This window comes from Eptatretus burgeri, chromosome 10 (assembly GCF_056783735.1).
Source record: "Eptatretus burgeri isolate ZD-2024b chromosome 10, Ebu_testis_v1, whole genome shotgun sequence".
Taxonomy (NCBI): Eukaryota; Metazoa; Chordata; class Myxini; order Myxiniformes; family Myxinidae; genus Eptatretus; species Eptatretus burgeri.
Genome location: NC_140970.1, coordinates 96,374,193 through 96,388,070, shown reverse-complemented (window position 1 = coordinate 96,388,070; position 13,878 = coordinate 96,374,193). Strand labels below are relative to the sequence as shown.

The window sequence follows — 13,878 nt, the reverse complement described above, 5'->3', positions numbered from 1 at the left end:
CCCGCACGACGGGAGATCTTCACGTTCTTCAGACGCATCCATTTATTGGGAGGTGTATAGACGACGAACAGCTGTCTCAATAGCTCCATAAAATATAAAAATGGACCACTGGATCTCGAGCTTATCTGGGTCTTGGTTTAATGTTGTAACCCCAATTTTGGAACATTCTCACTAGTGACTCTGGAGGAAAGTTTCTGAAAGAATTTTCCCAAACTGATAAAGCCCGCCATTTTGATCCACTTCCGGCGTCGTGTTCGCCACGACCTCCACAATTTAATATCCCCACCCTGATCGAATGAACCCGGGTCACGTGCATGAAGTGAAAACATACCCACTCCCATCACCGGATTTTACCACAGGTTGAAACCACAGTGTGGTATTTCATGTTTGAATTGTGGTTTCAATTTGGAACAGTAATTTGTGAACTCGGTAATTATAAATCTCAAGGGGGAAAACACATTCGCAACAATCTGTCCACAACTTTTTGAAACATCGCACTGTATATATTTTGTCCCTTTCAATTTATTTGGAGAATCAACTCGCGCGATTTTCAGGCCAATGTGACGTCACCCTTCGAAGGTTGAGGTTTCCAAGGGAAACGGAAGAATCTGATGAAACGAAACGTTCTACGTTGCCATGGTGACAATGGTGTTGTGTTCTTGTCGGAAGAAATCGACTCGCTGAACGTTTGGTCGTCTGATCGTGTCCATCTTACTCGTCGTGACGAGGTAAATCCCACACGTACAAAAATCTTCGTTGTGACGGCATCGTCTGTGTGTCGGGACTCGTGTGTGTTGTTCGTTATCTCCGTGATTCGGGTTTGAGAAAGTACAACGGAATTCTCCCAGGACGTGACGGATCCACCTCCATTATGGGAAATAATCGATTCATGGACAAGCACTTTTTTTAAGGGTCACACCACACAACCTCTCCCTTCACCACACAACCTCTCCCTTCACCACACAACCTCTCCCTTTACCACACAACCTCTCCCTTCACCACACAACCTCTCCCTTCACCACGCAACCTCTCCCTTCACCACACAACCTCTCCCTTCACCACACAACCTCTCCGTTTACCACACAACCTCTCCCTTCACCACGCGGCCTCTGCCTTCACCACGCAACCTGTGCGTTCACCACACAACCTCTCCCTTCACCACACAACCTCTCCCTTCACCACACAACCTCTCCCTTCACCACACAACCTCTCCCTTCACCACGCAACCTTTCCCTTCACCACACAACCTCTCCCTTTACCACACAACCTCTCCCTTCACCACACAACCTCTCCCTTTACCACACAACCTCTCCCTTCACCACACAACCTCTCCCTTCACCACACAACCTCTCCCTTCACCACACAACCTCTCTCTTCACCACACAACCTCTCCCTTCACCACACAACCTCTCCTTTTACCACACAACCTCTCCCTTTACCACTTAACCTCTCCCTTCACCACACAACCTCTCCCTTCACCACGCAACCTCTCCCTTTACCACACAACCTCTCTCTTCACCACGCAACCTCTCCCTTTACCACACAACCTCTCCCTTTACCACACAACCTCTCCCTTCACCACACAACCTCTCCCTTCACCACACAACCTCTCCCTTCACCACACAACCTCTCCCTTTACCACACAACCTCTCCCTTCACCACACAACCTCTCCCTTCACCACACAACCTCTCCCTTCACCACACAACCTCTCCCTTTACCACACAACCTCTCCCTTTACCACACAACCTCTCCCTTTACCACACAACCTCTCCCTTTACCACTTAACCTCTCCCTTCACCACACAACCTCTCCCTTCACCACACAACCTCTCCCTTCACCACGCAACCTCTCCCTTTACCACACAACCTCTCCCTTCACCACACAACCTCTCCCTTTACCACACATCCTCTCCCTTTACTACTTAACCTCTCCCTTCACCACACAACCTCTCTCTTCAACACGCAACCTCTCCCTTTACCACACAACCTCTCCCTTTACCACTTAACCTCTCCCTTCACCACACAACCTCTCCATTCACCACGCAGCCTCTCCCTTTACCACACTACCTCTCCCTTTACCACACAACCTCTCCCTTCACCACACAACCGCTCCCTACACCACACAACCTCTCCCTTCATCACACAACCTCTCCCTTTACCACACAACCTCACCCTTCACCACACAACCTCTGCCTTCACCACACAACCTCACCCTTCACCACACAACCTCTCCCTTCACCACGCAACCTCTCCCTTTACCACACAACCTCTCCCTTCACCACACAACCTCTCCCTTCACCACACAACCTCTCCCTTCACCACACAACCTCTCCCTTTACCACACAACCTCTCCCTTTACCACACAACCTCTCCCTTTACCACACAACCTCTCCCTTTACCACACAACCTCTCCCTTCACCACACAACCTCTCCCTTTACCACACAACCTCTCCCTTCACCACACAACCTCTCCCTTTACCACACAACCTCTCCCTGGAGCTGATCCTCGCCCTGGAGCTCGTGACGTGAGTTTTACATGTTGGGCTAATGTCTACTGTGGTGGGTCCTGGGTTAGTTTTTATGTATCTCGCGAGAACGAGGGGAAAGGGGAGGATTGCCGGAGGAAGGTCACTCCCCAAAGAAAAAAATAATACAAATATTTGTTGTGGATATGTGATGCGTGTGTGAGTGTAATTATGTGTGGTGGTTTGAGTGTTTGTGTGTGTGTTGTTCATGTGGAAGATGAGAGGGATGGTGAGGGAGTTCCATGGGGACCTAGCAATCAGTGCTCTGATTGAGACCGTGCTGCCCTTCCAATTTCGTGCAACAAGGAAGAGTGGGGAAGATGTGGCCCCCGTCCTGCGTTGGGGGGTACGATAACGTCAAGGAGGCATCCCCAATAGTTGTCCATACCAACAGTGGGCTATAATTGTGGCGTTTTCAGTTAACGATGGTATTTTTGTTCAGAATGAATGCGTGAGGTGAGACTATGCACTCCCCGAGTGCCGTTCTTGTTATATTCGGGTTTGGGAGGGCAGGGAAAGGTGGAGGGCAGGGCAGAGATACAGTTCCACTTGTTGGATGGAAAGGTATCGATGAAACGTATGATTTGAAGTTTAGCACATTTTTGAATGATATTGTGCTCTTGAAAGATCTCTCATTTTTTTTCTTCAAGGTTGTGATAGAAATTGAAAAGATTCCAATTTCAAATCAGCAAATAAGGGAATGAAAATGGTTCGTTTCTTTACACGACTCCAGTAAGTAAAACTTGTTTTGTTGTTATTTTTTTCATTGTTGAGCTCAATCTGTTATGTCATGTTCTTGGTGATTCTGGGTGAATCTTTCTCACCAAATGGAGAAGAAACTCACTTTTTCATCTTCTTTTTCGAATCAGGCAATCATGGAGAAGGTTGATGAAGAAGGACAAGGAGAAGGAGAAGTAAGTCGTGAGAAAAACCCATCCTTGTATTGTATTTCATGTGAAATTATAACAGCACTGGTTCGTGCGCACACCTGCGCCAGGGTGAACAGTTTACGTTTTGTATCCCACTGATAGACCGGATCTGGATCCGGATCTGAACCAAAATCTCATCGGCTTGTTCTTGCCACCTCACCAACCCATCCACCTCGTTTTGTCATACCTCGTCCACAACTTTTTGAAATTTCATGCTACGTCTTGTTTTTCGCTCCATCTCTTAATGGTGAAGAATCACTTGCAAATTTATTCAAAAAAAAATAAACTCAGATCTTGATGAGGATCTTGATCTTCAGGAAAATTGAATCAATTTTTTGTCACACACCCAACCTGTTGACCATGTTTTGTCCAAATCCATCTGCAACATTTTGAGATATCCTGCTCACAGACAGACACACAGGGCTGAAATCGTAACCTCCATCCATCTTTGGTGGTAGAGGTAATTAAAACGAGTAAACAAAGATTGCATTCTCTCACCCACACTTGTTTTGTGTGGTTTTATCGAATGTAATTTATAGACCTACTCACATTGTAATTGTACATAATTTATAGACATATTTGGTTGAAAAATGAGAAAGGCTCGGTCCTGGCTTAGCACAAGGTGGCGGTTGTGGCCTACATTAGCACATTCCGTGTGGACAAACAGAGACAGACAAACGGACCCAAATGGAATACCCTCTCCTTTGGCGAGGGTAATTATACTGTATCATATTGTCTGTTGTGTCATGTGATGCATGTGCAAGCTCTTTCATTTGGAACCGTACACAAAATATGTGATGCTATAAGGGATGTGGGAGAGGGGGAGTGTGTATTTCCTGGAGCGTCACAGGTGTGCGGGGGTGGCGGTGGGTGTCAGAATCTGAGTGTGTGAAATATGTACAAACTAATATTTGTCTTAGAGGACTCAAAATTAACAATATAAACGTGTTCATGTTTACACAGGGATCATTCGGAGGATGGTCAGAAGCAACAGGATTTCCCGGATTCCAGTAAGTCCTTTTTCCTGCATTTGTTAAGATACCTTTATGGAGAATGTTCCAATGCAATAATTAAGTTTACAAACCAACAGTATATGTAGTATATGTAAAGTATATGTAGTATATGTAGTATACAACAGTATATGTAGTATATGTAAAGTATATGTAGTATATACAACAGTATATGTAGTATATGTAAAGTATATGTAGTATATGTAAAGTATATGTACTATACAACAGTATATGTAGTATATGTAAAGTATATGTAGTATACAACAGTATATGTAGTATATGTAAAGGGTTGTAAACATTTCTAAATCGTGACAGATGCTGTTCGTGACTACTTAACAGTAAAACTTATTGCCGGAGTTATCACAGCAAAGTAATCTCAAAAATCCTTTCACTGATATTGATAGTTTTTATTTCCCATTGATAGTTTTTATTTCCCAAACAGGGCTGGCAGGATGGCCTCGAGGGATGCACACTCACCTCTTCACTGTCTCGTCTGAGTTTGAATCTCGGCCGAGTTATAAACTGTCACCCTGGTGTTTCACAGGCACGGCGATTCATCAGTGTGTGCTTCTGAACGTTAAATTGGGCATCCCTTCTGTCGCCAAAAGTTGGTGCATCGTAAAGATCCCACGTTGTACTTCGTGAAGAGAAGGCGAGCTATCGCCGGCACTCTGAAGAAATTACAAATTGCTTCCTTAACGTACAAGAGGGTACTGCATCAGCGGCACAGCAGTGCCCTCAGCCATTGATGCTACTTCACAGCCTTGTGCTACATAACTAAAGAATAAGAAGATTCCCAAACTTCTGCTTTACACCTCCATAAACGGGAAAATTTATTCTACCTGTGGATTTCATTTATTCATTTCGCAGGTATCAAAGCACAGCACATGTACACGGTTAAAATCATGTAAATTAAAGGAAAATCTACATACAAACAGAATATTACACACTGGTATAAATTCCGTCAAAAATGACGAGTTGGAACACGTTACTTTATGGTGCAGTTGTGTGAGTGTGCCAAAGTTTGAAGCCTGCGCCTCGTGTCAGGTGTGTTTATATCATCTTTATTTATTAGATATCCTGCAGACGTAAATGAACACTCTGTTTACTCTGTGTGCATTGCTCATCACGTGCAGTGAATTTCACCTCCCTGCGACTTGTTTTTATTGTTGTTTTTTTAACCATTCTGTATTCCGCCATTGAGGCCCGCTCGGAAGTCACCGTGTACATTTCCAAAAGAAGAGACGTAATTACTCTTTCATGGAAAATGTTTTTGAAATTGTTTGAATCCTGAAAAACGAGACCGTCGTGAACACAGTCGTGTGAAAAGATTGGCCTTTAACACCCTTCTTAAATGATCCTTTTGAAGGGGGACAGACATCACACAAACAAATATACATACACACATTGTGTTTTATATGGTAGATGCAAATGCAATTCACAGTGTACAATAATGCATCCCTGCAGGATTACAAAAAAGTAAACTAAGTTACTCTCCGGTTGTTCTCCTCGAGGCACTGAATGAGGAGTTGGAGCTGCTGGGATTTCAGGTTTCCGGGGTCAAGAGATGTGTGGATCGGGCTTGGGGAGTCATGGAGTCATTGGTTCATGGAGGGTGATGCTGTCAGTACCTGTGCTGGAGGATGAAAGTCCGAGTCTTCAGGTCCTTGGTGATTCCAGTCTTGCTCTACGGATGTGAGACTTGGACTCTGACCAGGGATCTGAGATGGAGACTTGACTCCTTCTTCCAGGTCTCTTCCGAGAATGCTTGGCTATTGCTGATCAGACCTCGTGTCCAACGAGCAGTTTATATGAGAGAGACACATGAGATTTGTTACCTGTATGGTCCGTGAGTGTCAGCTGTGACTGTATGGACATGTGGCTCGTTTTCCTGATGCTGATCCTGCTCACCAGATTCTCTCAGAAAAGGTGCCTCGTGAGTGGAGGAGACCAACGGGCTGACCACTTGACTCGTTGCAGCAGGTTGATGAGCATCTCAAAGAGATGGGGATGGGTTAGGGTTAGGGTTATATCATGGGATGGGTCAGGCATCTGCCTGGGGGATTGTCAGATGGAGGTCCCTGGATACTCGCGGAAAGTGGACTCCGCAACACACTGCTCTGGTGCATGCTCCCATACCTGACCTGTCCTGTTCTCCTCAATGCAAGAGAGACAGAAGAAAGAAACAATCCACAATAATAACAATAGCAGCAACTGGAAGGACACTCGGTAGAGCACAGACCTCCGCCCCACGAATGCCTGATCGACGGGAACATATCTGGTCCAACACATTTTTGACATATTGTGCTCTATATCGTTTTTTCCCCTATTTCTCAATGGTGAAAAATCACTTAAAATTCGAGTTGTCTGATCCGGATCCGGATCTGGATCTTCACCAAAATCAAATCAATGTTTCCTTGCCATAGACCCAACCTGTCCACCAAGTTTCGTCCGAATCCGTCCACATCTTTTTGAAATATCGTGCTATATATCATTTTCGCCCGATCTTTCAATGGAAAAGAATCATTTTTTTTAAATTCCAGAAGCCGGATTCGGATCTTCACCAAAATCTAATCAGTTCGTCCTTGTCACATACCCAATGTGTCCACAACTTTTTGAGATATCTTGCACACAGACAGACAGGACAGACAAAACAGACAAATAAACAGAGAGAAAGGGTTGAAAACATAACCTCCTTCACCATCGTTTGGTGAAGGTGATCATCTAATGATGTTCAAAGTGTCATGGTGGAGGTAAATATCGTGCTATACTGTATATCGTTTTTGGCCCTCTCTCAATGGTGAAGAATCACTTTAAAAATTAAATAACTCTCGTATCCAGATCCGGATCCGGATCTTCACCAAAATCGAATCAATTTGTTGTGGTCACACAGCCAAGCTGTCCACCAAATGTCTTCTGAATCCGTCCACAACTTTTTGAGATATCGTGCTATATATTAGTTTAGCCCTCTCTCAATGGTGAAGAATCACTTGTAAAATTCTAGTGGTCGGATCCGGATCCGGATCGTCACCAAAATCTAAGCAGTTCGTCCTTGTCTCACACCCAACCTGTCCACCAAATTTCATCTAGATCCATCCACAATATTTTGAGATATCCTGCGCACAGACAGACAGAAAGGGGTGAAAACATAACCTCCTTCACCTTCAGTGGCAGAGGTAAAAAACCTGACCATATCATCGGATGTAATCTTTACAGTAATTGACAGGATGGCCGAGAGGCCGCACACTCGATGTGAAGCTGTTTGGCATCTGTCCAGCTAAAATCTCTCTCCTTGTTGAAATCTCTGTCAAGCTAAAAAATTGTCATCCCAGTGTTTCACAGGCAGAGTGATTCATCAACGTGTGTGCCGTCACTCGGATGGACGTTAAACTGGGCATCTTACCTGTTAGTTGGTGGGCATGAAAGATCCCACGGTGTCCTACGGAAAGAGTCGGGGAGCCATCTCCAGCACCATTGCTAAATTACAAATTCCAGCTCTCACCCATTGGGGATATGGCATCAGCGGTTCTACTGCACTCCCAGCAATGATGGAACTCGCAGCCACAGGATGCACATGAAAGGAGGATTCTTCCATATACATATATATATATATATATATATATATATATATATATATATATATATATATATATATATATATATATATATATATATATATATTTATATATATATATTTATATATATATATATATATATATATATATATATATATATACACATATATATGAGTGAGAGAGAAAGAGAAAGAGAAAGAGAAAGAGTCGAAATAAAAATAAAACCAATGTCACCCGCAGGGTGACCCGTATCTTGCCAAAAGGTGACCACGTGTGACTTCTTTAAGGTCACACTGAGGTGAACAGAGCTGCTATCCACCAGGAGCGACTCCTTGAGAAATATCTGCCTACGAGAGATTCCGATGAGAATCGTTCTACAGAGTAACCATGAAAAATATGTTTGCCTCATAACGTCACCAAATGACGTCACAATGTCTCAAACTTGACATATCTCGAAAGCACTCATCGAGGTGTTCAATTTGAGTTGTTACACGATATGGTTCCTAAAACTTGAAAATTTGACCTTAGGGTCAAATATATTTGACCTGAGGCGCTAACCATGAAAGTCAAGGCCAATCGCCACCAAAAATTAATCAACTGAGCGCCAGACCATGAACTATATTCCCATGAAGTTTGAAGACGATCCGATCAAAATTACTCAAAAAATAAGGGTTTCGTCGACTCCCCTGATTTGAGACAGTGACCTTGACCTTCAAAATTTTATGTGCTGAAAGGGACCTCTATAGTCCTCTGATATGCGAAGTTTCAAAAATTTCCAATGATAACTGTGCTCTGCAGAGTGATTTATACATGATTCCAGACAAAAATAAAAAATTAAATGAAATTAAAAAAAACATATGAAGGTCAAGGCCAATCGCCACCAAAAATTAATCAGCTGAGCGCCAGATCATGAACTATATTCCCATGAAGTTTGAAGACGATCCGATCAAAATTACTCAAAAAATAAGGGTTTCGTCGACTCCCCTGATTTGCGACAAAGTGACCTTGACCTTTGACCTTGACCTTCAAAATTTTGTGTGCTGAAAGGGACCTCTATAGGCCTCTCATATGCGAAGTTACAAAAATTTCCAATGATAACTGTGCTCTGCAGAATTTTTTATACGTGATTACAGACAAACAAAAAAAAATAAACCAATGTCACCCACAGGGTGACCCGTATCTTGCCAAAAGGTGACCACGTGTTACTTCTTTCAGGTCACACTGAGGTGAACAGAGCTGCTATCCACCAGGAGCGACTCCTTGAGGAATATCTGCCTACGAGAGATTCCGATGAGAATCGTTCTACAGAGTAACCATGAAAAATATGCTTTTGCCTCATAACGTCACCAAATGACGTCATAATGTCTCAAGCTTGACATATCGAGAAAGCACTCATAGAGGTGTTCAATTTGAGGTACAACATGATATGGTTCCTAAAACTTGAAAATTTGACCTTGGGGTCAAATATGTTTGACCTGAGGCGCTAACCATGAAGGTCAAGGCCAATCGCCACCAAAAATTACTCAACTGAGCACCAGACCATGAACTATATTCCCATGAAGTTTGAAGACAATCCAATCAAAATTACTCAAAAAATAAGGGTTTCGTCGACTCCCCTGATTTGCGACGAAGTGACCTTGACCTTCAAAATTTTATGCGCTGAAAGGGACCTCTATAGGCCTCTGATATGCGAAGTTACAAAAATTTCCAATGATAACTGTGCTCTGCAGAGTGATTTATACATGATTACAGACAAAAAAAACAAACATACAAACAAAAAAAAAACAAATGAAGGTCAAGGCCAATCGCCACCAAAAATTAATCAGCTGAGCGCCAGACCATGAACTATATTCCCATGAAGTTTGAAGACGATCCGATTAAAATTACGCAAAAAATAAGGGTTTCGTCGACTCCCATGATTTGCGACAGTCACCTTGACCTTTGACCTTGACCTTCAAAATTTTGTGCACTGAAAGGGACCTCTATATGCCTCTGATATGCGAAGTTACAGAAATTTCCAATGATAACTGTGCTCTGCAGAATTTCTTATGCATGATAACAGACAAACAAACAAACAAACATACAAGCTGACTAACATATCTTGCAAAAACTTCGTTTTGGAAAGATAATAAAAATGGTTTAATTACTCCGCCATCAAAGGTGAAGGAGGTTTTGCTTTCACCCCTCTCTGTCTATTTGTTGGTCTGTCTATCTGTCTATCTGTCTGTCTGTCTGTCTGTCTGTCTGTCTGTCTGTGTGCAGGATATTTCAAAAAGTTGTAGACGGATTCTGATGAAATTTTGTGGACAGGTTCGGTGTGCAACAAGGACGAACTGATTAGATTTTGGTGAAGATACAGATTCGGATGTGACTATTAGAATTTTTTTCACGATTCTTCACCATTGAGATATGGGGCCAAAAATGAAAGAAAGCACCCATTCAAAAATGGACAGGTTGGGTGTGTGGCAAGGACAGGTTGGGTGTGTGAAGATCCAAATCTGGATTTGTATACGAGAATTTTTTAAGTGATTCCATTGAGATATTGGGCCAAAAACTATATTTTTCTTGATATTTGAAAAATTTATTTGGCCCGACGATATGTTCTCGTGGATCAGGCATTGAGTGGCGGAGGTATGCGCTGATTGATATTTATGAATTCGCTTTGTGCCGCCACACTGTGCCGGTTGACTATTCATGCGTATTCATTGTTGTTGCTTCCCTGTGGCTTCGCCGACCGTGAGCCAGGAGACGCTGTGTTAAAAATGTCGCCTTGCCATGTGGTTTTTTGCCCGCTGCGATGAAAAATGCTTTTTATGCCAGACTGTGGCCAACAACAGTGTGAGTGATGCGTTTTGTTTGTCGTTCAACACCAGAATTTTGTATTGTGACTTTATGTCGGCATGAAACAGTTCGATGCTCTCGTTTTACCGACCAACTTTGACAATTGTGTAACAACAACCTATAGGAAAGAACTTGCAACTTTGATGTGTAGACAAATGTAAAGCTCTGCGGTCTATTCTAGTGACTCTAATTTGTCATTATACCGTTACTCTGATCAGTGATTTTAATATACATCTTGTACATCTATAACGATCACCGTAATATCTGTGTCAACTTACTATAACATTTTTTTATCTTGCCAAAACGAAGTTTTTGCAAGATATGTTAGTCAGCTTGTATGTTTTTTTTTTGTTTTGTTTGTTTGTTTGTTTGTCTGTAATCACGTATAAAAAATTCTGCAGAGCACAGTTATTGGAAATTTTTGTAACCGCATATCAGAGGCCGAAGAGGTCCCTTTCAGTGCACAAAATTTTGAAGGTCAAGGTCAAAGGTCAAGGTCACTTTGTCGCAAATCAGGAGAGTCGACGAAACCCTTATTTTTTGAGTAATTTTGATCGGTTCGTCTTCAAACTTCATGGGAATATAGTTCATGGTCTGGCGCTCAGCTGATTAATTTTTCGTGGCGATTGGCCTTGATCTTCATATGTTTTTTTTTTTTGTTGTTTTTTTTTGGGGGGGGGGTCTGTAATCACGAATAAATCACTCTGCAGAGCACAGTTATCATTGGAAATTTTTGTAACTTCGCATATCAGAGGCCTATAGAGGTCCCTTTCAGTGCACAAAATTTTGAAGGTCAAGGTCACTTTGTCGCAAATCAGGGGAGTCGACGAAACCCTTATTTTTTGAGTAATTTTGATCGGATCGTCTTCAAACTTCATGGGAATATAGTTCATGGTCTGGCGCTCAGTTGATTAATTTTTGGTGGCGATTGGCCTTGACCTTCATGGTTAGCGCCTCAGGTCAAACATCAAATTTTCAAGTTTTAGGAACCATATCGTGTAGTACCTCAAATTGAACACCTCGATGAGTGCTTTCTCGATATGTCAAGCTTGAGACATTATGATGTCATTTGGTGACGTTATGAGGCAAAAGCATATTTTTCATGGTTACTCTGTAGAACGATTCTCATCGGAATCTCTCGTAGGCAGATATTCCTCAAGGAGTCGCTCCTGGTGGATAGCAGCTCTGTTCACCACAGTGTGACCTTAAAGAAGTCACATGTGGTCACCTTTTGGCAAGATACGGGTCACCCTGCGGGTGACATTGGTTTATTTTTGTTTTTGTTACAGCGATTACCACAATTCACACCATTCGTCAAGAATAAAGAACTTTAAGCCTCAGCATGGTTGTTAGACGTTACGCTCATTGGCGGATGGGGGTTAGCTGCATGCTATCCGGTCCAGACTGGAGAGGCAGAACACGCTTTTTGATGCTTGTGTTTCCTTTTTGAACATTTCTAATGACTGGTCCATCGTTTCACTGTTCCACAGAAACCCAGTGGAAAGAGATTCTCAAACAATTTAAGATTTTCAAAAAGAAGTCCACACAACAGAGTGTGCTTATTTTTGAAGGACATGCGGGGAGTACTTCAACCGTCCTGCAACATATTTGCAATAAGTTGAAGGACAAAAAGGAGAAGAAGAAGTTCTACAAAAATCACAGGTATTTTCAGCAAAAGTGAACATTGGTTTGTGGTTGAACTGCCAAAAGGACTTTGAAGAGATTGTGAGAAGTCAATAATTGGGAGCTAAGGAATGATTGTATCATACCTGAAGCCTGGCAGTGCTGCTGATGCAGTGCCCTTGTGCGTTCTGGCAGGAACGTTTAATCTGTTCATGTGTTGGCAATAATTTGTCATCTTCACAAACGAACCCATTTGATCTTCAATGTCCACCAACTAATGCTTGCAGGCAGGACTACCAGTTTACTTTTCATCTGAGGGGTGGTACTGTTACGGATTTGGAAACCTTGTGCACACAGACAGCCAGAGTCCCCTTAGTTCAGTTATTTCAATTAGTATGTGTTAAAAGTTAGAATCCTTCCTTCTGTCTAATGGGAATTACATGTGTGTGCTACGAGTTATTTTTTTAAGCTAGGTTTTTACAACAACAACAACAACAACAACAAATATTACTACATCCACTACAACAATGCCACCGTCCCTCATTCTTCCCGGTCGCCATTGCCCACGTGTTTTTGGCTGAAGGCGTGGGCGGAGCCTCCATCGCCTCAGATCGAGGCTCCGTCCCAAGGCAGGGCATGGACGTTTCCTCCAGCGAATGAGTGAAGGGCGAGCATGACACTCACTCCCCAGCTAATCGGGAGGTGACCACGAGTCATTCCACAACCCATCGTCCAATCAGGAGGCGAGTGGCGAGGATAAGAGACCCCTCCCACCTCAGAAGAGCAGAGTGGTTTTTAGGACGGGGGTTGGGCAGACAAGAGTGTGTTCTGCAGGATCGTGGCGATTGCGGTCTGCGGTCTTGGTGGCAATTGCGGCGCGGTCTGCGGTCCTTTGCGGTGGATTCTCGTGGTGGTTTGCATTGGAGCGCTCGAGCTGGGATGCCCGTTCCCGTCCATGGACTCCGAGCTCCACAAGTGCGGGTCTGGTGAAACCGCACAAGGTGGCGAGGTACCCGGCTCTACCGACGAAAGACCCACGGGTCCATTTCTTTTGTGTGTGTGTGCGTGTGTCCGTGGGCTCCGTCTTTGAGTAGGATTGTTAAGTGTCTTTGCTCATTGTACATTGCCTGCCTTTTATTTGTGATAACTCTGCTCTGTGTCTCCCCTCCCCGATTATTGTTATAAATAAAACCCCTGTTAAATGTTCCAGTTCGTTGTTCGTGCTTTCCTCCATTGGCCTTGCATGGTGTGTGTTGTGAATTGGTAGGGCCGTTTGTGCCGTGGGTTGTTAATTTGGTCCAGCGCGGCTTTGGTAACTTCCGCTCGGTTACGCCGGATCCGAGTCTGTGATATCGACTCGATTCGAACAAAGTCG

The 13,878-nt window shown here is 43.4% G+C and overlaps 1 protein-coding gene across 1 annotated transcript in view; it reads left to right on the top strand.

Annotated features, from left to right (window-relative positions):
• The first annotated feature begins 228 nt into the window (after positions 1-228).
• The window catches only part of LOC147019199 (uncharacterized), a 37,896-nt gene continuing 24,246 nt past the window's right edge, over positions 229-13,878 (top strand). Inside the window, exons 1-5 of the mRNA XM_085900120.1 lie at positions 229-728; positions 3,176-3,257; positions 3,395-3,439; positions 4,418-4,464; positions 12,371-12,542. Of these exons, the coding sequence (XP_085756246.1) occupies positions 3,226-3,257; positions 3,395-3,439; positions 4,418-4,464; positions 12,371-12,542 (296 nt within the window). The 5' untranslated portion in view covers positions 229-728; positions 3,176-3,225. The remainder of the gene's footprint in view (positions 729-3,175; positions 3,258-3,394; positions 3,440-4,417; positions 4,465-12,370; positions 12,543-13,878) is intronic.